Source organism: Erithacus rubecula, assembly GCF_903797595.1.
Source record: "Erithacus rubecula genome assembly, chromosome: 2".
Taxonomy (NCBI): Eukaryota; Metazoa; Chordata; class Aves; order Passeriformes; family Muscicapidae; genus Erithacus; species Erithacus rubecula.
The window spans coordinates 62,501,037-62,525,781 of record NC_136685.1 but is presented as its reverse complement, the minus strand read 5'-3'; the positions used below and the strand labels follow the sequence as shown (position 1 = coordinate 62,525,781).

The following is a 24,745-nucleotide window of genomic DNA, read 5'->3' as shown; positions in this document are numbered from 1 at the left end:
AATTATGTTTCATGGCTAATACAACTATGAAATGCTAATTTCCTTCATTATCTGTTAAAAGAAATTACATATATTACATTCCACTCCTAAAGAGTGCTTTATCAGCATAGAAAAAGAAGGAAAAAGCCACCACAAATCAGGATAATGTTAGAAAGGTTTGGTAAACATTGCAAGTACAAAACAGCATTCTCATCTACAACAACTTCACAGAAATGCAGCAGAAGTGTTTCAGCACTATCAAACTGAACATACGTTCCCAAAATTATTTTGGAATAAGCCACACGCCTTTTAACACAACCCAGGTTCAAAAATAGGCATTGCCAAGATCCACTTACTCAAACAGTCTTTTAGAGGCACCACTGTAGCCCCTGAGTACCTTCCAGATAAGCACTGCAGAGAGTTTAGCCTCCTATAATTCATCTCTTTTTCTGGCACTGTAACAGTACAAAAAGTAGCAAATGACACCTGGAATCTGCTGAGTTGGAAGGGACATATCAGGATCACTGAGTCCAACTCCTGGCCCTGCCCAGCACACCCCAAGAATCACTCCATAAGATATACACCTCTTTTGTCTGGACAAAATCCACTATGAAAGTGGAGCTAGGCAGAATAGTACCACGTGTCTCATGTTTGCATTAACAAGTTATTGCCAGACCTTTGACTGTGATTTATGAACAATGCATGTAGGAAACGGAACCAAAAAGTCAAATGCTAAAACGCTAAAAAAGCTAAAAAGACTAAAAAGCTGGGCACATGGTGGTGAAATCCCAACACAGTATAAAACCACAAGGAAACTATATATGTATATATATATATATACATACATATATATATAAGGCTGAGGTAAGTTTTTACTTCCACAAAGTCAAGATCACAGGAACAAGCCCAGGGCAGTCACAGAACCACAGAAGCCTCTCCAGCTGGGTGGGACCTCTTGCTGAGAGTGAAACTAAAATTTTCCAGCAAGTTCACTAAGCCACCACTATCCCTCTTCATTCAGTGGAGCTATTCAAGCACAACTTTCACAGTTGCATACATGAGTACCCAGACAAGGAAGGAGACAAGCATACAGAAAGACAGGAAAATATAGCTACAAGTGCCAAATTCAGACACTGACCAGCAGGACATAGCCTTAGCATACCTTGGACCAAGTGGAAAAAAACCAACAAAACAACTACCAGCTTTTCTCCAGCAGTGCTGGAAGGAAGCAGTGAATCTACCTGCATTTTCAGAGTCCAAATGCCAATATTGAGACAGTACATATAGAGGTGAAACTGAGAGATGTCAGAAAATGAAAATATCCATGAGAAACCCTGGGAGTCAAACATGCAGCATAGCTGAGCTCAACATCCATAAACAGCCATGAGAAGCGTTTGAGATTGCTTCTCAATTGAGACATCAGAGCTGGTCAGGAAAGGGGGTGGGTTGGGGATGGAAGGGAAACAAAAAAGTAGCAATAAATTTCATCACACATAGGCTGAATTCCCTCAGTTGTTTGCCTGAGATGCACTTTTTCTGTACCTGCCACATGAAGTCTCTGATCTCATGAAGCAGCAAGCATGTCCTCTGTCTGCCACTTCAGTTCTGAATGTCTCTGTCCCTTTAAAACCTTTTACTTGTTGAGTCAGAAGATTCACCTTTAGCTCAGTTACAGCATTGTTTGTTTGGTTTGCTTTAAATATTGAATATGCAAGAATACATAGAGTCCACATGGCATTCATTCATCCTGGAGAAAATTATTCCAGTCACAACCTAGAGAACTACCATTTAAAAAATCCAAAAACTTATACCAAATTCAAATAGCTTAAAAAAATTACAAGTCACCATGTTTCTAGTAATTGTTATCACTCAAAGTTTTTAAGAATTATCCTCTACATTTCCAACACCCAGGAGCTCCCCACAAAGTCTGGATGTGACAAGGAAATAAATCCATCCTTTAAGAGTGGCCCAGTCATGTCAGTGATGCACTCCCACCTATGCACACACACACACACTAGGTGCTAGGTGCCTCCAAGCCACCCTTGTTGGCTGGGCACAACTCAGGGGTGTTCAGTGTAGGTTGCAAGAATTCCCACCCCAGCATGTGATGAATACACACTTTAGTATGAACTGAGAATTTACCCTACTCCCAAGCAACTAACTGGAAACACCTCATTAAAGACAGTCTTCTAACAATCTCAGATCCACACATTGCTGTATAATTATCCTCAACTTGAAAGGGCTGCATAATTTCCCAGGAACATCACGATCTCTAAACACGAGTCCTACAAGGTGAAAGTAGATATAGGTCTATGCATATATAAGTGTGCACAAGCTTATACAGCTACATAGTCCTCTCTTATCTTTGAGTATACACAACAAAGATGACAAAAACCCATCCCCATCACATCTTGTTGCATCACTTAAAAACCACTACCTTACTTTGTGGCTGTGCTTTTGTATAGTGGGAAGAAACATCCAAGCCAGAAAGTGCATAATTACATTTCTATTTACTTTACCATTCACTTTATGGGGGGGAGGGGTAGAAACAGGAGCAGTTAAAAATATGTCCTTCCCTGAGGACTGAACTTCATGAAACATGGGGTTTTTTTTTTTTTGAGAAACAGTGTTTTTTTTTTTCCTTTGGAACTCCACCATCTCCATTCCCTAACCCTTACAATAACTTCAGTGGGTACATATAATCACCTTGCTAATCCCCAAATAATGTATTTAGTATTCAGTATTTTATTTGAGCCATTACTGCCACTCAGGAGAATTTTGTTGCCTTTCTCTCAACAATAGCCACAAGTGACACCTTCCTAACTAGTGACTAGTTATAACAAAAAAAAAAAAAAAAAAAAAGGTGCACCAAAGTATGGGAACATACTAGTCTTTGAAAGCTCTGCCTTCTTTCAGTTTTGAAGGCATTACTCCACATCTGCAGTGAGAAAACAGAAAAGGAAATCAGGGTAAGCTTTTTTGTTTGTTTTCTTTTACAATTTGTTTGTTTTCTTAAAGAAGACTAGGCTATAGTGCTAAAGATCACAGCTGACCTTCCTGGATGCTTTTGAGATTTCCCCTGAAAAAAATCATAAATTTGAGTTATGGATACCCCAAATGTTACATTTGTTATTTAAGACTAAGTTCTGTGATGATCAACAGTGCTGAATAGTGACAAAAATGAGACAAATTTAAGTTTTTCCTTCTGATTAAGTGAAAAAAAAACAAACCAAAAAAAAAAAAAAAGAAAAAAACACTGTTTAGCAGTATAAATAGGTCTCATCTGCAGATACCTTAATAACTGATAGCTATGGTGACCTCAAACTATAGTATAAAGAGGCCTTTACCACTTCAAATTTCATCTGGATATCCACCCTTAAGAACACCCTGCCCTAACAGGACAAAAGATCTTTGATAATGTGGCTCTGATGCAAGGCTGAATACAAGTTGAAAAACAAGAAAAATGTTAAGCTTTTGAAATACACAGTTATTCACTGATCATGCCCAAGACACAGCCCTCAACATGGTAACAGCAAAGATGAACTATTACAAGCAGTTGGCATTACAGACAGATTGCACCCAAGTGAAACAAAGATTTTTAGAGAGCTCTACTGTCCAAGACACCACTACTGGGAACTAAGTTCTGGAAAACTAAACACGTGGGAAGTTACAGCTGCTTCTTTACTCTTATCTCTCAACAGAAATAACAGTAAGAAATAACTTGGGAAAATGAAGGACAAAGTAGTAGAGGGAGGGATGAACACCACACTTCAGTACAAAAACAACAAGCAAAAAAACCCGCTGAGATACAGTACTTAGATTAGATTTAGCTACCAGAGAAATCAAGAGTATTCTTAAATAGTAAAGGGGATCTAAATTCATTAGCAAGAATTTAAAAACACACTACAAGGACACAGTTTAAATCAGACAGTTCCATCAACCAATATCTACTAGACAGAACTGCTTACTAAATACTGTGTGTGTTATGTGTAGAAACTGCCTTTTTCTCAGCCACTGTGTTTTTATACCAAGCTGAAAGAAGTGTCTACACTATATTTCAGCATTTCCACCTACTCCCCATTTTTATGCATCAACACTGATTCTCTTGCAAGAAGTAATCTCTTGGGGTTAAATTTTAACAGACCATGTTCTATTTGCATAGATCTAGTTAATGAAGTGACTAGCAGAGTATAACATCCTGACCTTCTGTCATGAATTTTAATTGCCTGCAGATGGTTAAGTTTAGCCTTATCTTCCCACATGAGCAGATTCACATGGATAATTTCTCCCTCACCTTATGCAGCACACTGGCACTTCCTGGAGCCCACTGCTGTGCCCCTGAGTTACCTGCAGCACAAGCTGTGGTGGGTGAAGTGCAGCAGTTGGCCAGGTGTGACCCCTGCAAGGAGGGGCCAAGGTGGGTGCCAAACTGAAATTACTCTGTCAAAGCCCAGTTGAAGAATTCTCCCTGGTAATGCCATGGTTACTGTAAATAGAACCATTTCTAAACCAGCCCAGCTGTTCTGACTTTTATGATCTCCACTACTCTTCTAAATTTGTCAAGTTTCTTCAAAGGGAATTATTCCACATCCCCAGCACATGGTCCCCCTCTTCGTTCTTCAGGTTGCAACCAAAGAAGGCCATTTTAAAAGAAAAACCAGCTTGGAAAAATTGAAGAAAGGAAGCAAGCACTCTTCCATCTCTCATGAAATTAGGAATTTTTCTTCAACTGAACTATGAGAACCTTTCCTTCTACAGCAAATAAATACCAATAATAACTGAGAAGGACCAGCAGATTTATCAAACCTGAGGTCAACTTGATATTTATGAAAAGCCTTTAATAAGGTCTACACAATTCAATTATGTGAATTTCAGTAAAATTTAGGTATCCATTAGAGGAGGTATAAAGACTTTCCCCTGTATAAGCAATTTTTAAAATAAAGGTTTCATTGAATAAATGACAATCCAAAGCAAGATGCCTTTGCAAAAATCACATATTGCCAGGTTCAAGTCTCAGCACCCTTACTCAGCATATTTTAGATGTGCCATTTGGGTTTTTTCAATATGTGCTTATGCAAAGAAACCACTAACTTTGCATGCAGCAACTTGCAAAATCCTCAAAGATTTTCTGCCAAACCTCCTCTACACTCCAGTGTTAATTCACCATATAAATATTCAAAGATATTCCTGAATACCTGCCAGAAGGGAACACATTCCTCTATAGCTACACAGCCACATCCATGCTTACTTAGCTCACTATAGTCATGCTGTGCCCTGGGATGGAGATGCAAGGCCAGGCAACAAAGTTCTACCAAGACGGGAAGAAAAAAATCCCAAGAAAAGAGCAAGCCATCTTGGTCATTCCAGGACACTTTTATCCTTTGATATTTGCCTAGAACAAAGCAGGAACTCCAAAAGTTTCCTTGTACATAATCACAGTTTCCTTTACTTACTGCTTCCACATTTTTTACCCAACAGTCCAAGACAGGCCTGAAAAATTCATGTCAGAATGAGTTTCTATATCAATAGTTGCAAGGGGACAGAGAAAAAGGTGACCACACTCTACTTCATGAATCCTTCAAACACTGGCAAAACCACTGAAAACTATCACAAGAGCCCATCACATCACATCTCAGCTAAGAAAGGAAGCTAAACATGCCCAAGGATATCCAACCCTATCCTCCACAGCTGATGACCAAATACAAAGGTAAAATGAGTCTGGGAAGAAACAGGTTTGTTTTACACTAAATAGAAACAGTCTGTGAGGCAGAAGAAGGCATAGAGATAAAAAAAAAAAACAAAAAAAAAAAAAACCCACAAAAACAAGTAAGATTAGATTCTGTCACATCTTTCATTTGTTTTCTGTCACATGTTTCAAGAGGCTAATTTGTCATTTAAGAGATCAAAGAACTCAAGGCCAAGGTGATATTTTTGGACCCTTATTTAACCTAGCTTTACATTAAATAAGTACATTTTCCTTAAGGATGTCATTTTAAAAGTAGCCTCTTTTGCACATATATTCTTACTTGAACAGAAATTTAAAATAATCTTCAAAATTAAATATGTGGTTACTCATACTTAATTGAGTTGTTTATTCTTCAGAAGGAAACTTGAAGTAGGACTTGACAAATTATTTAAAGCTCAGAGAACATATTTAACTAGTTGTACTTATTATAAAAAGGAATTACAATTACTGAATCAACTCTTGGTAAGGTTCTAGCAAAGAAATTCTCTCACCTTATATTAATATACTGCCCTTCATTACTGAGATATAATTAAACCAGTTTGCAAAAAGTTCAGGTCACTATCTTTGCACTTGAATTTTAGAGCAACAGGTTACCTATTTACACTACAGAGATTTAAATAAACAGCAGATTATTATTTATAACAAGCTGGATGATTCTGGAAGACATGATCTAAGTAACTCACCCATTCCTCAGCTGTACTCTCACCATTCCAAGCCCTGCAGGACTGGAGGAGGGTTGTGGAAATGTCTAAAGACTGTTAGGAAAGAATTATTTATGTAGTAAAACCTGTATCTGGTTCCCCATGATTAAGATACTTCAAGGATGTCTTAGTTTAAAAATAGTAACTTAACCAGAAATTCTCTTTTGTTCCTATTTTTTGCATTATTTCAATACTTAGGTAAAAAAGTAATTTCCTGCAAAATTTGATTTATAACTTTTAACTATACCCACCTTATACAGAAGGTGCAAGCTCTATATCATACACCAATTTTCACTGAAATTATATTTTACAATTTGTCAGCCTTTCCAAAAAGGCTTTGTGATACCTTGCAGACTCCAAACTGTAGCTAAGTTCAATTTATTCATCCAAAAAGGAGAGGGATAAAAAGAAAGGGAAAAAAATACAGCTCTATTAAGTATACTACCATAAATATATAAAGTAGTTATAAAAAAGTCTCACACAATTGACACACATTACTTTTCCCCTACTTACACCACTCTGCATCCCAGATAACAGATCCAGACCAAAATCCGACTCACAGCCACAGATTCTCACCAAGATCAAACATAATTAATTTAATTGCTTTTTAAAGACATCCAGTAACACCAGTTATCTTAATTACCATTCATCTACTCTGTCAGATGATAACCTTTTGGCTCTGCTAAATTTGGGAGTGCCAAAAATGTACCATTTTCTTTTTCCCATTGTATTGTAGATGAGAGAGTTCAGTCTCCAACTTCTACATTTTTACGTTTTTTTGGCAGCACAAGAGGTTTTTAATAGGATAGCAAGTTAGGGTCCTTTCTGAGTGCTGGAAGAATATGAAAGGAACCTTATTACAAATGAGAATACCAGGCACACATAATATCTTAGGAGGAACAAAACCTCTTTTTCTGCTTTCTGCCCTCCATCACTAGGAGAAAAACAATTGGGTGCATTTTGGTATGAAGGAAAAAATTGTCAGATTAAGGAGCAGAAGGACCCAAATCCATAAGAAAACAGATTTTTCCAACTGAAGGAAAAAAGTTTAAAGTTTCAATTCATTTCACAATTTCTCTCCTCCTTACCATACCCACACAAATTATGCAGAATACTTTCATAATCAATTGCACTTCTCTAGGCCACATAAATTTTTGTTTCAGACAATCATTATAGTACATTACCATCTTTCAGCATTGCAGTGTATCCCAAGTACTCATGTTCTTCAACCCCTTCTTTCCCCAGGCAGCAAACTGAACGTTACACTTTCAACAATTTTTACTATATGAGGACAAATATAAGCTAAAGCCAGAAAATGCAGAGCCAAAATAAGAAGCTATAACAAAAGGAGGTGAGAATCAGCACGGAATATAAATGAATCAGCAAAACATTTCCAATCAGTCTTCATCCTTCTTTGGACATTATTTGAACATTATATAGATACAGTCCATTTTTACCACCTGACTAATGGTTTTTGCTCCATTCAAGCTTCCTCTGCCCAACAGCAGCATGGAAGCACTGTGGAAGAAACAATGCATCAGGATTTTCAAGGCAACAACAAGCAGCAAATTTAGAGATTTCATTTTCTTTCTATCCAAATCACCCTAGAACCAAATTCTTCACTGAATATATTACACAACACAAACTAATTTTTCCTTGCCAGCTCCAAGTTTCTTCTAAAGGCCATTCAACAGATCTGGACTACTTCAGAGAGGACTCTACTGCCAGTCACAGACTTAATCCTGAAACTAAACTTAATCAACACTACACTAACGACACTGAATCTTTTAAGGGTGAATACAGCAGCACAAGACCTTTTCAGCACTGTATTGCAAAGAGACAGTAAAATCAAATTTGACATGCCTACAATAGGTCAAGGCTCCTAGGACTCCTCACAGCTTTCACACTAGTTTTCTCCATGCCAAAGGCCCAGCTAATAGACAAAGAAGCCTCTACACCACCTGTGATATTTTGTCCAGAACACAGAAAATAAATTAGCATTTAATTATATTCTTAATACATAAAGCCACAAGCTATGCGATCCACCAGGTACTACACGCTCCTCTTCCTCTCCTACCCTAACTCCTACTAAAGAAAATTTATCTGCCTCAGAAGGGGGCATTACATGCTAGAGTGATCCCTAACCTAACCCAGTAACCTCTAATTTAGGTGTAGCACCAAGTGAAGCAGTAAGAACAACATTAAAGTAGCTGCAAAATGCAAGAGCTCCGGCAATGTGAAAGTGCCCTCGAGCACAAGTACCACACTTGAATTCTTCTTCAGGGCAGAGCTGCACTTACTGACATAATGCACATAGCATGAGATTCCTGTGGGAATTTGGGAACACCAAGGATAGCAAACTCACCCAGGAAGTAATCAAGAACCAGACCTCAGATGGGCCAACCACAGCATGCCACATTGTTCACTTCAGGATATGAACGAAAGTAACACAGATCATAAAGCTAGAAGACATTTAACCAAGATAACCCTACATAATGCCCCTCTAAACACACTTGTTACTCAATGTCAGAGCCAGAGCACCACCATGCCCGAGTTAGCACACTCTGTACTGTTCATACCCTGCATCACAGCACCCACTTTTGCACCAGGCAGACCAAGGAAATAGCTCCCCATACGTATCATCCCCCATATTTCCTCCAGTCAAACATGAACTCCACCTTTTGTCAAAGAGCCCATCATTATCTACGTGGTGACATATTTCCTTTTATATACAGCCCTAAGCTCTTCTCTCTAAGCATCTCATCTATTTGAACTCTGACACAAATATTAAGTATCACAACCATTCTCTCATCTCAGATAATCAGCTACAGCAATGGCATCCCTCTTTCCTGCAATGGGCTTCTATTAAAAGGAATGTATCAAAGCTGTCCCTCTATGCTGGCCAGCCCCCTTGCAACACAATGGCTGTCTATCATGGTAACACTACATCCTTGCCAGGGCTGGGGGCCAGATGGTTCTCAATATGGGCAACAGAGAGACTTGTTGTGGTTGTCTTATTTTGGAAAGAAAAAGGAGAGCAATGCTCCTTTTCTCTAGCTATTAATGTCCTTACACTGTCTTTCTCCTGGAGGAGGGGTGGGAATCAAGACTTACTGCAAGCCTGCTCTTCCACTTAGACCAGCATCTTTTAGCAACAAGTTTTCCAGAATTATAGAATCATTTGTGTTGGAAGAGACCTCCAAGACCATAGTGTCCAACTACTAAGATAGCACTGCCAAGTCCACCACTAAATTCTTCTTTTTGGCCTACAGCTTTGGACACAACCACTGAACTGTACCTATCCAGTACAGAAACACATATAAACACAAATATCCTGGCCCAGAAGGTTTTTGGACTTCCCTAATTAATTACAAAATGCCCTAAATGCTCTCTGGCCCCTCTCTCACTTCCTGGTACACCTTCTCTTTGTGCAATACACCAGGAATGAGACCCAACCCATCCTACACTGCAGTCAAGTGCTCAGTGGAATGGTCAGTGGTTTCAACCCTTTGAAAATTTGAACAGTGACAGAAACTTGTCAAAAGTGACAAAATGGCATGAGTGTTCTAATTACGAGACAGTGGCAGGAAAGATAGGTTCCACTCCAAATGTGCCCCCAGCCAGTTTTTGGAAAAGGTGACCCCTTTTGATGCGCATTTTTCGCAGTGCTCAGTGGCAGGGCCCAGGCCAGGCACCAGGTGCTTGCACAGCAGGCAGATGCTGACAGCCATGCAGTCTGTCTGTGCCAGCACACAGCTCCACCATGGTGACAAACCAACTGTTCCAACAACCTATGGGGAAAATGCCTTAAAACCCCTCAGCCTCTGTGTTCCCACTACCATAACTAAGGGCTCTTTCCCCACCAAGATGCTCTCAAGTCTCTCCTCAGTAATAACTGCCTTCAGTTCATCTTCCACCAAGTCTTCACTGTACAAATATTCACAGACGTAGCTCTGCAAACAATCCTGACTTCATTGGAGTTATCTTCTGTGAAAATGATCTAAAACAGCAGCTAAATCCTCGAGGATTGCTTTTTTTCCCTGCAAATACCTGCCAGGACAGGAAGGTAAAGCCAAGGATGCAACAGAGTCCAGCAGCAAAAAATACTATGACATTTTCCACCTGTTTCACTAGATTTTCAGACTGCCTCTAATTGCCTTCTGTTCACAGCACAGAGGAGACACTCCCTGAAAAACAGAAGTATAGAGGGCCTCAGGTGTCAGCACACAGCCCCACCACACATCAGGACATGTCCCAGGGCAGTGGGAACCAGCACTGCCACATTCATGCCTCTACCCTTCCCTCATACCAGGATGAAAGAAAGGGGGAAAGAGAAAAAAAAAAAAAAAAAAAAAAAAAAAAAAAAAAAAAAAAAAGTATCTCTAGCTCTTTCATACACTCTGCAACACATACTGAATCAATGACTGCAATCTTCCTTCAACTGGGAGAAAAACCATGAAAACTTGAATGAGGTAAAGGAAGTAATGGAACATGCACACACACAAAAAAAAAACAACTTCTGGAAAGAACACAAGCACATTTTTCAGAAAGGCTTAGGGCTTTTAAGTTAATTTTGGATAATTATTTTTAACTGCATATCATGTTCAAAAATTATTATCCTTATACTTGGAATCGAACAGGACATCTATTTTTAAATATTATTAATTCAGTCACAAGTCATCCCCAGAGACAAGACAAATAATAATAAATCAGTGTCCACCATGCACAGAGGCACCCTGGCTGTAAATTACCCTGGCTGGCCATTCTATGTTGCATATATGTTCATATTTTACATGCACCACTGGATTGTATGTGCCACAAAACCTAATACAGGCATCTCATCAGACTCAAGATACTACATTTTAAATCCAGTTAAATGCTCCAAAGCATCTTCTTTCAAGCCCAGATTCTGCCCAGTTCAAACCAGCTGAGGCAAGTTTATAGACTCAGACAGAGAGCAGGCTAGTATATTTAATCCCTATAAAATGGAGTCTCAATCTGAAGTAAAATATCCCAGTGCCACAAGTAATAGTAGACCACCACTAGTGCTAATGGGAGATGATGAGCACAGTTTGCTTCAGTCCAGTACACACTTTTCCAGTTTGTTCCATCTATTCTGGGGACTGTAATTTATACAGTGTGACACATGAAAAAGGAATGTTACCACCACCAAGATATCCCACTTGATACCTCGGACATGCCTGACCATGGGATCCCACCTTCACCACTGTACTTCCTAGCATTAATTTCCCTGTTTCTCCAAGAAGGAAAAGGGTTAATCATCCTCCAAGAGCAACCCATTTTGGAAGGCCAGGCATTGTTCTTTCATCCTATTGCACACACCCTTACCTCAGGGAAGCAAAAATGCTTGAGTGAACACACTTCCTTTGTTTAGATATGGTACCCTGCAACACACAAAGAGGTGTCACACCACAACCTTGTTGAGCACCTCACTCAAAAATAACTGATCATGTAAAACAGAGTTTGGAGCCTTTTGATTAGACTTAGTCTGTTTTTCAAAGTCAGAAAAGGTACAGTCTGTCTCTGTTTTCTTCAAGGAGATGAACACACCCAATACTGTTAGTCACTATGTAAGCAAAGTAACTACTATCTTTTACCAATGATGAAATATTTAACACCTTCTTCTGAGAAGGGGAAGTTACTTACCGTGTAGTGACAGAAAACCCATTCCAGCAGATTAAAGGTTGAGGAGGTCTCAGTCAGGAAATTCTTAGCTCAAATATTTGGAGGACAACCTTCATGATCTAGTATAGGAATTATTTACCCTTCTAAAATATGAGCAACAAAACACTTTCTACATGGAATTTATCAACTTCAAGTTTCCTAAGTTTTAGCAACCACTTACTTCATTACAGCCTAAATTAAAACCTTTCTAAAATGCTACTTTAGATTTAAAAAAAAAAAAAAATCTAAAATTTAGTTTCCTAGGTCCTTGCCTCACTTCTCCCCAGACAAGTATCTACATAAAGACACCAACAATTCAGTCCTGAGACTTCATAGCAGGTTCTTGTGCTCCCTCCTGCCATGATGTGCAAGAAAGATGAAGACAGTGCATTAATCCTTTTGGCATAAAAAGGCCTTTGTCCAAACTCTGCAGCAGTGTCATTCAAGGCTCAGCTCTGCAGGAGGACTGAGTAACAGACACCACTGTGGCCGATGCAGCAGTCACTCTATCCCCTGCATCTCAACAGCTCTCTAAGTCTTGACTGATCTAGTTGGTTTTTTTGTTTGATAAAAAACGTATAATAAAAGCATATACATAGAAACAAGTTTTCCAAGTAGTGTATGATGCACCTGGGCACTGGAATCTTCTTGCAAGCACTGCAGTATACTTGCAAAAACTTACTACGTTTCACACATTGTTCTTCACCAGGGAGAGGAAAGGAGAGTGCAACAGGGATCTGGAGGCAGCAGTGCAGAACATCAGGTTAGGAGCCTGACATCCATGGACACAGTGAAACACCTCACTAAAATTATGAATAGCAGAGTACTTTCAATCTCCTTTCTTTCAGTACTGATTCTCCTGTAACCAAGGAACTTCCAGTTAACATTCAGAGGGCAAATAATGAACTTGAACTGGGTTTCAATGGCCTTCAAAATAGAAATCATCCCAACACAGTATGATTTCTGACAATGCACAAAACTCCATTTGAACTCTTCCCTTCCCTTTCTCCTTTTCCATTTTGAACATGCTGATAGTGCACACTTAAGCATCAAATCACTTCCACATTAATACAGTTGCCAACATTTAACTTGCCCTTCAAGATAACAATGTCATCTTCCAAAAGTATGTTTCACAACATTAATAAATCCTCAAATGTCTGCTGAGACCAGAACAGTGGTTGGCAGGGATGGAGGTGGGAATTTCTTTAAAAATGTCCTTTTGTCCTGAATTAGCTCAATGCTCCCAATTTCCATGTCCAGTGAAACACAGCATCCTCACCAGCAAGTACCTGGGCACTGTGCAAGTGACAGTCAAACTGAGTATTTCTCTGCACAGATTATACAGCGTGTAAATGTATTTTTTGAGTACAAAGACCAGAGTGAATACTTTGATAACACTCTGATTAGACTTAATAAACTCGATTCTAAATAAAAAGTGTGTTAACTAAATTAAAAGTGGGGTTTTTTAACTCAGTAAGTCAAACCAACAAAATCTAAATTGGGCACAGCCAGGTCTGTTTTTTCAAGAGAAAAATTCCCAGGCATAGAGGAAAAGCACCCAGAGCAAAGCAATTACACATCACTATTCCAGAGAGAACAAAACTACATTTGAAGGACACCACCAGACTTTCTTGACAAAAGGCGGTGGAAGCTGAAAGATGGCCGGTGTTAACACAGTATGTTCCTGTGAATTTCCACAAGAAGTCTCATCCAAGAACAAGATGTACATGTAGACACCAGGAAAATAAGAGTGATGAACTCTTTCTGGAAACAATTTATGCTGACCATAGCTGTTGTTCATTATAAAGCTATAACAGAAGTAAAAGCCTGGAAAGAAGCAATAGAAAAGCTTTGGTCTGTTGGCATTTAACTACTACTTTATTTATTCTCTTCTGTTAATACAACCATATTTTATAATATAACTATTAAAACAACACAGAAACCAAAAGGCTTTGCTCTATTCCCAGTGTACTCCATAAAATGTTCAAATAAAGCCTCATTTGTTATTCATGCACAGACTGCTGCTCTTTGCTCATCCAGGATAATGTGGTAAATTAAGAACAAAAATAGCTATCAAAACACTTCAGAATGTTCACTCTTCTCTGATCAATAATTTGTAACGTAACATTTTAGAAGCATATTCCATCTTTGGTCCTCTGCCATGATCTAAAAGGGGCGGGGGGAGGAGCAGCAAGAAAACACATTTCAACGTTAGGAAATAAAAGCAGAATACATGGGAGCTAACAAAAGTTATTTGTGGAATGAATTACATAGACCCATCAAAGCATGTTCTTTCATGGCTTAATTGCATGTTTCGCCACAGCTAAATGCACAAACCATTGACTGTCCTCATGTTTGTCTAATTCCACTACAAAATCTTCCAGTTTTTGGATGGTAGATCCTCCTGGTTTATAACAAAGTGATGTTGAAGTCCAGAAAAGAACTTAATGATCAATTTATGGCTGAAGAGTATGGCTGTGCATTCTCTACACAGATCAAAATAACCTTAAGAATACATACCTTATTTAACCTCTTACAGATCATCAAAATAACCTTAAAAATATGTACCATATCTCTGTCACGTAGATCCTTCCCTCCCATAATCTGTCCTGTGTTGTTGAGATACAAGTTGGTCTTTTACTGAAACACACAGTCACTATCTCCCACCAGACGCAGATTCAACAGCTCTTCTTCCATATCCAACAGAAGACCCACACACCTGAAAAGATGCTGCTAAAAGGCCGCTGAAGAATGCTTCCCCAGCACAGGAACTGCCTCCTTACAAGAGGAACTATGATTAAGCTACATAACTCTTACATTATTCCTCTCTGGCATCTCAACATGTTTGATAATGCATGTCCCATGCATTCAACAGATTGATGAATACCTAGAAATGCAATTTAATGAAGAGTATACATATTTCTGAAAGAAGTCTTCACAAGGTCACTGCCACAGCTGTAGATGTGTGGATGTAACTGATAACCAGCCTCCTCTGCGTGGCTGCAGCTCTCATCCAGAGCTGCTCAGACCGCCAGAGGGAAGAGGCAGCCCAAAACACACCCAAACTCCTGGAACTGCCCCCACACCCTCTGCTAGAGCTGACCATCTTCCAGCAGCCTCCCACTGACAATCAGCTCCCAGCTCAGCCCAGCCTCTGCAAGTACCATCTACAGCCATGTCAGTGTCTCTCAACTGCCAGGATATGCACCCGGAGTGTGACACTGTTACATCCCCTACCTGCTGGTCCCACAGATAAGTGAAACCAAAATATAACTGTTAGTGCCTGGATTTCAGCTAATTTTTTTTGACATCACTCAGGGCTGAGCCAAACTTAGGCCAAATAATCAAACTTTCTCTTTTTATTCTCTCAAGGCTCAGAGACATCATACCCAAATAAATAAATGGCAGTTTGACTGCTCCTTCTCAATGGCCCATATTTTGCTGACTTTGCAGCTAGTTATATTTACAAATCAGTAGTTCCTTGTCTCATTCCCAAAAACTTACAACAGAGCTTTATCATTGCTTCTGTTAAATTCACAGGTTCCAACGGGCTGTTCTATTTCCTTAGGCTGTCATTTTTGTTGCTACCTTTAAAAGTCCCAGCTTTCTTCTGAGAATATACTATCACTTTCGGAAATTACAGCTCAGCTGCATCCCCAGTACACACCGGGGGAGGGGAGAAAGACATAAAACAGACTTCTGACAAGGTACAGGGCACTATAGCTTATTCTTTCATCAACACAATAAGGAGTCAGACAGTGAAACTCCTCCCTCCCACCTCACAATGTTTAAACCCTGTTATTCATTCTTCAGACTGTAATTAAGGCATCCAAATAAATGCAGATCTCTACAGCTTCATGCTAGGAGTGCCTCAGTTCCCAAAATAAGTGGAATCAGCTGTGCTTTTCTAAATGTGCATTTTCCATTGAAGGAGGGATATCATGCAACACTTGAAAAGCAGAACATGCAGGCTCTGAGCACACCAATCCACACTGCTACCTGGCAGCAGAGCAGCTACACTGTCCTGAAACAACATCAGTTCAGCTCAAGCCCACGCGCTCTTCCCCTTCCACCTACATTGTGTACCTATCCTTACTTGCATTCAAAAGATTTTAAAAACAATACCTTCCTACTCCTCCCTGCTCACAAGAGTCAACCTCAACACACACCATGGACAAGTGATTCTTCTAGGAGGAACAGCCTGGGGGAAAATCAAAATTAGGAGCAGTTACTGAGAGGTGTTAACACAGCCCAGCTAATTCTTTGCTAAGCTGCCCAGTGTCATGAGCTTTAAGAATTTCTTTGCACATGGTAATATTTTCATGCTACTGTATGAAAGTCTTCCTTCTTTCCCCAGACTTGAGGGGAGAATGGGGCACAGAGCTTCAAAGGACACTGGAGAAGGCATAGAAAGTAATTCCACATTGCCCCTAGGTTGCCTCTCACCTAGGCACTCCTCCTCCACAGTATCCTCACCACTGAGGCAGTCCCACAGCAGCAGCCCCTCCCCACACCAGCTTTTAGACATCTTTAGAAACATTTAACAGACTACACACAGTGCCTCACATAGCAGCTCTTGCACCTGGTTACGTCCTCCTTTCCTGGCAGAGCACGTGCAAATCAATGGGCTGCTTTTATGGTTTGGGTTTTGAGTTGTTTTTTTTCCCTCCCTGAGGAGCCTCAATTTCTATTCCAAGGCAGAGTCGTGCTTCAAACACACGGAGTGGCATATGTTATTTTTTCACCTACCAATCAAGATGCCAGAAGAAGCCAGCCTGGTACTTCTATATCTGTCATTTCATAAATGTTAGGCAATACCCTAGAACTGTCTTCACTGCAGCATCCAATCTGTCCCCACCAGACAGCCCAAGAAAAGGAAGCTATAGAGTTGACAGAAAGGAGCCGGGTTACTGCAATCCAAAGGCTTAAAGTCATTTCAGTGGCTAGAAACATGGAGAGCAAATTTATCACTCATCTTTAACACCCTACCTGCACACTGCACAAATGTCCCTGAAGAGTTCACACAGTGCAAAACTTGGAACTATGACATCTCCTGACAGTTTCACACCAATAGAACCAAAATGGAAAAGGAGAAGCAGCACATTTGGCCTGTAGTTATCTGGCAGTGAGAGACACAACTAAAGGAACCGATTCCAAAGTCAGCCTGTGGCATCATGGGCAGGAAGGTGCCAGGAGCTCCCTGGGAGCAAGGGTGCTGCCAGCCAAATAAGTGTTACTTCAGGGGGCTAAAGGACAGACAGAAAACAGTAGCAGTTCTCAGAATAAACCTTGCCCCAGAAGTCCAAAACTAAGTTACAATTTCTCAAAGCAGTCTTTCAGTCAAACATATTTGAGGAGGATTAAGTTCCCCTCAATTTAGAGAGAGCTCGTATCTTAAAATGCACCAGAGGCACAATCTCCTAAAAATGTTTTCCCTGCTATGTCTTACTGTTTAATTATATATTACCATTCCAAGTTACCATGACAGATTTTAAGTGAGTTTGTCTTTTTTCCATAATTAATCATAGCAAAGACTCATCTGTTTTTCAAGCCTGTGATGACAGCACTGTTTTCACCACTGTAAGGCAATCATCCCACAGCATTCCTTCCCGAAAGCTATTGCAATGAGAAAAGCTCACCTATCTGCACAAGATGCCTTTCAAAGATATAAATCAGCTCCACATACATTGCTTCATACCACAGGTAAGCTAACAAAATGGAAAACTGCTTGTCCACAGCAAGCCAATATACAGACTCTCAGGCATAGCACAGGCTAATAATGTTAAACAATACCAATTATAAATATATAAAACTAGCATAAACATCCAGGAACAAGCATCCTAAACACCACTCAGCCATCAGCATTCACCACTGGTGCAGGGAGAAGGAAGGTAAGCAGCTAATTGGTCTGAGAACAAAAAGCAGCTTCCTTTATAAACACAATAACTAAAAGTTATTTTATAGACAGCTTTGGTCACCATCAAATACTACTCTAAGTGCAGAAGAGGTCTCTTCAAAGATAACTCCTAGCCACAAGTAAATCAGATTACTTAATCAAAGAGGAACCATATCCAATGCAGTAAATAATAAATGCTAATTGGACAACAGAAAAAAGTCTTTTTCCTTTCATCACAAGTAAAGGAAGTGATATTAAGGACATAGAAAATCTCTGCTCTGGAAAAAACCAAGCACTTATCACTTGTAACAGATTATAGCACATTCATTTAAAGTTTCTTTGCTGACCACTGAAGGAAAAAGTGTTTCCAATATAATCAAAAACATACAGAGATGCCCATTCTAAGTGTTTCATCCTTCATTCTCTTAGTTTGAGAGGAAAGAACAGATGACATACTTGCAAAATTACTTTTTCCCTTCTGTGAAATCCTATGAGCACACCCTCCACCCCCACTTTTTTTTTGTTTTGTAAAAGTGACAAATGGAAATCCTGTTAATTTATTTTGATTGGTCTATAGAGAAATCATGATTTTCTGCAGTTCTCCTAAATCCTTCATGTAGCACACTGATAGCTTCCCAATTACAAGTCTAAGGAAAAATTATGTAGCTTGTTTGGCTAATAAAAGCAAGCCTAGATGGGCCCTGCACAGCCTGAGCAGGTGTGAAGCTTTATGTGCCTTAATACAGACTTGTAAGAGTGACTTTAGATCAAAGCTCAATATCCAGCACACTGCCTGTATTGACAGTGCAACCTTTATGGCCTTCTAGCTGCCTCACAGTTCTACAAAGCAAGAAACTAAAGCAGCAATGACTACAAAAAATGACAATATATTCAGCTGACAGGCTACTAAAGGCAAAAGTTTACACTTGTATCCAAATATTTAGAAACATTTTTACTAGTACAACTCTTCCTTAAGGTCTGACCCAGAGCAAATCTGGCATTTCAAATTGCAATTTTCTTCCAACTTGTTGCAAGAAAAAAAAAAAAAAAAAAAAAAAAAATTAGCCATAGATCTTAAATATCACTTTGAGAATATGAATGGCTTTAAACAACCACAATATCCTGACAGCTTGGTGATGTATTCAGAAGAGAAGATGACAAGCATTGAAATAGACAGACAGGAGAGCACAGAGAAAGTGATCTTTACACAGGACATTATACATCCATCTTCTTTTATTTACAATAATAAACTGTTTCCAGTGTGCTTATTTAAAAATGCATAGGGATAATACACACTAAAAAATATTATGACATATTAAATTACCCAATCACATATTACATCACTTAGAGCTTTTCACCTACTGTGTTTTTGTATTTTATTTATCCAGTGACAGTATTAAATGCACATTTGCAAGTACGCCCTAACCAGTGTTAAGAGATTTCCCATATCACTGGTGCTAAGAACATACAGAGCAGCAAGGAACAGAACAGCCTATTTTCTGTGACAGCAAATTATTGTCTATTTCTGATCTCTTGAGCCTCAAAAGCCATACAGGTGCCTTAGCTACCCCAAATAATAATTTATAACACTTCTACTGTATTTCAGGTCACATAGACTGAAGAGCATTTCATGCTGGAAAAAATCTTCACAGCAAAAAACTTCAGCTTTCCTTTCTAAGTATCAAAATTAGCATTCTCTTTCCAAAATATCTAGGAAAATTAAAATATCTTTTTAGTCCTGTCAACTAGCCTTTAATTTTCTGTCACCCATGCTTCAGGAAACTTCAGTCCTTTCATTAGAAAAACCCTCCCACAGATTTACTTGTGGTGAATGGTTCAGATCTGAGCTGCAGTAGCACAGTAATTTCTTTGAAATCACACTCCCAGATCCAAACCAGTATAATATTTAGAAAAAATTATTTAAGATCAGTCATCACTCACTATTTTTAATTTAGTGCACAAGTCTTTTAGCCCTGTATTTGAATTTACAGCATTTTCTCATTCACAGTGAAGAAATTTAAAGCGGTTGTGACAGGAAATTTACAATCATCTGCCTTAACCAAAACAACAAAACTTACTGTACAATTTGTTCATTCATGAAAAAATCTCCAATCCATGTTTCCTCACGCATCTTATAAAACTGTAGTACTTACATACATACAAGCTATCTGCAAGCTACCCCCACACTCAAAGCCCATAACAATACTGACTACACGCTTACAACTGAATGAAGTTATGTCCAGAGGTTCCAGAGTAACAACAGAAAACAAACCAACACTGCAGAATTCAAGATGAAAAACCCACAAGCATCTGTTTTGTAAACTGCTCTTCCAGAAGAGGAAGACTCAGCAAAGGTCTAAGAAACAAACTATTCAAACACTAAAGGGATCCAGATCAAACCCACATCCTCTGCAATCTGACATATCAAATCACAACCAACTGAAGACCTACAGATTTTAACATGCGGAAAATAATAAAAAAAAAAAAAATCCACCAAAAACAAAACCTAACAAAACCCACTGCTGGGCTTGCTAGAGATCACAGGAACGTCTTTTGATAACAGGAGCATTTTACATGTAAGAAGCCTGTGAGGCTATGGAACGGAGCATCCAATCTCTGAATGGAGCACAGATTTCTACCAACGTTCAAACAACTCACAACTGCCCCTCCAAAATCTGTGTTCGCCCCCTGCTAAAGTGACAGCACCTCATTACTGACCCCAACATCCATCAGAGCCTCAGGAGTCCCCAACACACTACAAGCAAACAAAATCCACATTTCCCCAACAACCTTCAGATCTGTTACACGAATGTTTAGCTGGAGGAAATGCCTGAGTGAGTAGCCTTAGACAACTGTTTTGCATTAAGGAGGAAGAACATTAATTCACCGCATGAGTACTACTACGGTGCACTTTCAGGAGCTACAGTGCTGTAGATACAGTTGCCATTTTCAGCATTTGAGAATATACAGGAAAGCTACCAACACTAGGTTACATAATCGCACTTTAAGCACATGGCTATTTACAAAAGTAGAGGTAATTGTGAGCCGGAGGTGGATCCCAAGCAATGACTGATACTGACAAAAAAACCCCAAAACAAAACAAACTGTGAGACCTACAGTTACTATTACTTAGTAACAGTAAGGGAGCTGCATGAACAGCATCAGTCACCCGCTCTACTGCCAACACATGCCCAAAACCAGCTGGACAAAGGTGCTGTTTAAAAATGCGAGTTTACGTCAGAAGCTGTGAGTAGAGGAGAAAAGAGGAAAACAGTTCCCCTCGACAGTTTACCTGATCTGGACTTGATGATGTCGCTGAACTCGCTGTGTCCCCCGCCAGGTCCTTCCTCGGGCTCGGAGACACGGGCCATGCTGGCGGGCTGCGCTGTGCCACGGGCGGAGCCTAAGCCCGTCGGGAGGCGGCTGCCATGGAGGGCTCAGCACCTGCAGCACAGCAGCAGAGAGGCACGGTGACGCCCGGGCCGCGCCAGCTGTGACCCGCGGGCGATGGAGGCACCGCGGCCGGCCGGCCGTGCCCCGCCGAGTCGCGGGGCAGCCGCTCGCTGTGCCCCCGCCGCGGGACACCTGACGGTGCCATTTGAAAAGGGGGAGGGCCGTGAAGGTGCAGCAGCACAGCTGAACGCTCAGCCGCGAAAGCCAAGCTTCACTTACCCCTGGGCGACAAGGCGCCCCGTGCCCAGCCGTGACCCCCGGAGGGGCAGGACACGGCCCTTGCCGCGACACCACCCGGCTGGCGGCGAGCGGGACAGCCCCGCTCCGGGGGGCACGGCCAGGGAGCTCCGCCGGGCGCGCCAGCGGCAAAGGAGCACAGGCGGGCGCTGCCCCGGCCGGCCCAGGACGCGACACCACGTGCGGGAGAAGCCACGCAGCCCCTCTCCCGGCCGGGGGAGCGGAGCAGGCCCCGGGCACGGCCGCCCCGCCAGAGCGGCCGCCGCCCCCGCTCCCCCGGCAGGGATTTTGACCCGGCAGCCGGCCGGGCGTGCCGGCACCTCCTCCCCGCGGGGTGCGCGGCCACGGCAGCGGCGCCGCCGCCCTCCGGCACCCACCCCTACGGCGGAGCCGCTCCTCGCCCGGCTCCCCGCGGCCGCTCCGTCCCGCCCGCAGGTGCGCCGGCCCCGGGCACTGCCCCCGCCCCGCGATGCTACCGGAGATGGGGAACAAACTTTCCCCGCCGAGCCCCTCCCGCTCCGCCGCCTCCCCGCAGAGCAGCCCCGCTCCCGGAGCTGCCGGGGCAGCCGCCGACACCAACTTTCCCCGGCCGCCACTCACCCCTCGGGCGCGGCGGCGGAGGCGGCCGCGCTCCCCACGGCGCGGCGCAGCCCAGCTCCTCCTCCTCGCTCCCCGTCCCCGGGCAGCGACTCCCGCGGCGCTGCGCTGGCGGACCCACAACTTTCTGTGCGAGCCGCCACCGTCCGTCCTCCCGTTCTCCTCCCCTTTCTTCCCCGCCCCTCGCGGCCCGGCCCCTCGGCGGCCCCTCCCTCGGCCCCGGCGCCCCCTTTGTTGGCCGGGCCGGCGCCGCGGGTGCGGGAGGGCCGCCCCGGCCGGGCCCCTTCTCCGAGCGAGGGGCGGGGAGAGGCCGGGCCGAGCGGAGCAGAGGGGAAGCCGAGGGAAGAGAGGGTGGAGCGGAGCGGGTCCCGGCCCGGCCCGCGGGCGGCTGCCGGCGCGGCTCCGCTCCTCCCGGCCCCGCCCGAGGTGCTGGTGGAGCTGTCCCGCTCCGTCTGCCCGGGCCTGCCGCCCGCACCTGTGCGCTCCCGCCTCCTGCTGCTCCTCTCCCTCCCGATGAGCGCAGCCGCGCAGCGCCGCGGAGGTGAAGCGCCCCGCGGCGTCCCGTGAACGACGGAGTCAGGAAGTGTGACAAAATTTGAGAAGCACTTCGGAAATTTACAAACAGGCGGAAGCAGCTCTGCCGAAACCCGCCTGCTCTGGCCAGGTGTCCGTGCCTCATCTCTCGGGGTCGCTGGGCTGTGACAACTCCCGGGTGATTTTCGGCTGGACAAGAAAGGAACAGTTACAGATCAATAAAAATGTGCTGATGCCGGGTGTCTGCAATCCTTTTGGATGTATGAACAGACATAAATGCAAGTGAAATATTTTGCTGACAGTAATTAATTTATTGCCGCGTTTGCAATCTGGGAATGAATTTACTCGTGTTTGCACAGGCAAGTAATCCATGCTCACCTGTACTGTGAGGGTGCAGAACACGTGGCTGTTTTTATCTCGAAAAGCATTAGTCTGAAGTTTCAGCAGTATCAGAGAGAAACTGTAGCTGAGTAATTCCTCGGTGTTACCTACCAGGCCTCAGGCCATGCAGCCCAAAATGTTTTCAAGGTTAGATGCATTCCAAACACCACCTAAATAAAGGCCAGCAATCTGCAGGAAAGGAGGTGCAGAGTTTATTAGCTAGCAGAAAGGAGGAAGCCCGGGCTTGGCAACATACTTAGTCTGTATCTCCAGGTAACAAAAATTGGTAGCAATGTGAAACAAGGAAGATTTCTCTTCAAGTCTTTTTTCTTACCAGTACACAGCTCATGGGTTTACTAGGCACTACAGATAACAAGAGTAAACAATGACTACGTGCACGTTAGCCTAACCTAACTTTGATATTTACCCTTACTTCACTATTTCCCCTAAGGAAAAAAGAGATACCTCAAGGAAACAAAACCTGGTACCTGTAAATTATTATTATCATAATTCTAACTGCAGTTAACATTTTTCTTCCTCAACCTTTGATTGGTGCAGTATATGTGGAATAGAGACTGTGTCTTTTTCTTCTGTATTGCAGGATGGAAGGCCTTGCAGATAGTGTGCTATATTATTGCATTTCCAAGAAGCCTAAAAATGAAGATGCCTAGTTTGGATCATTCCATAGATTTCCTTGGTGATTCAGTACAAATTAGTTAATTCATCCTTGATCTGCTTAATCCAAACTGCTGCATGAAGTCATTAAGGGTTCTTACTTATAAAAGGATATAATAATATGTCAAAAAAGTTTTGATGACTGGAAATGTGGATCTATTGAGAATTGCAGCTCATGGATGACAAACACTATAAAAACATGGACATTGATACATATCAGTGCCTAACTGTAAGACAGCACTGAGCAGTGCACTGGATTTTTTGGGAAGGTATGGTTTGTGTTTATGCATATTTATTTACATTACACTGAATAACCTGTACTGCAAACACAATGTTTGTGGTTAGAGGAGCACCACTTGTTCTCAGCTGCTCTTGACTGACTTCTCTGCCCCATCCCATGCATTCCCTCTGCGTGAAAAAACACCCAGACACTGGAAACCCATAATCCAGACTCAGATGGTTTTCATACAGTTCCAGAGACAAAACCCCGTGTAACCCAGTGCCCACTCAGGAATCGGCACCGATGGAGATTGTCACTTCCCACTGCTGGGCATCTAGCAGCAGTGCAGGGACAGGGATCCCAAAGCACTGCATTCCTTGCCTAATGCAGGGAAGTACTAAGTGGGAAAAAAGCCCTTTCTTTTGTGGGCTGCACTGAGGGGATTACTCCTTTCACAGAGGTTACCCAAGACCACTATCAGGCAGCTGTAACTTTGCTAAAAGCTGCAGTCAAACTGATAAGCAGGAGGGGAGAGCTGGTGTATCCCATTTCAAATCTCTCTGTCTAAGTCCAAGGTCCCAATTTTTACAATCTTGCTCTGAAAATGCCTGCAAATTATTTCTCAAAAAGAGACACAGTTT

The 24,745-nt window shown here is 42.0% G+C and overlaps 1 protein-coding gene across 2 annotated transcripts in view; it reads right to left on the bottom strand.

The window, feature by feature from the left end:
• UTRN (utrophin) overlaps window positions 1-22,551 on the bottom strand; it is a 334,555-nt gene extending 312,004 nt beyond the window's left edge. The window contains exons 1-2 of one of the 2 annotated variants that reach the window (XM_079299176.1): window positions 22,298-22,551; window positions 21,300-21,451 (exon numbers count right to left, since the gene is read on the bottom strand). In XM_079299176.1, coding sequence (XP_079155302.1) covers window positions 21,300-21,378 — 79 coding nt within the window. In that variant the 5' untranslated portion in view covers window positions 21,379-21,451; window positions 22,298-22,551. The remainder of the gene's footprint in view (window positions 1-21,299; window positions 21,452-22,297) is intronic. The other variant, XM_079299179.1, reaches the window with a different exon arrangement.
• Between the last annotated feature and the right edge of the window lie 2,194 nt (window positions 22,552-24,745).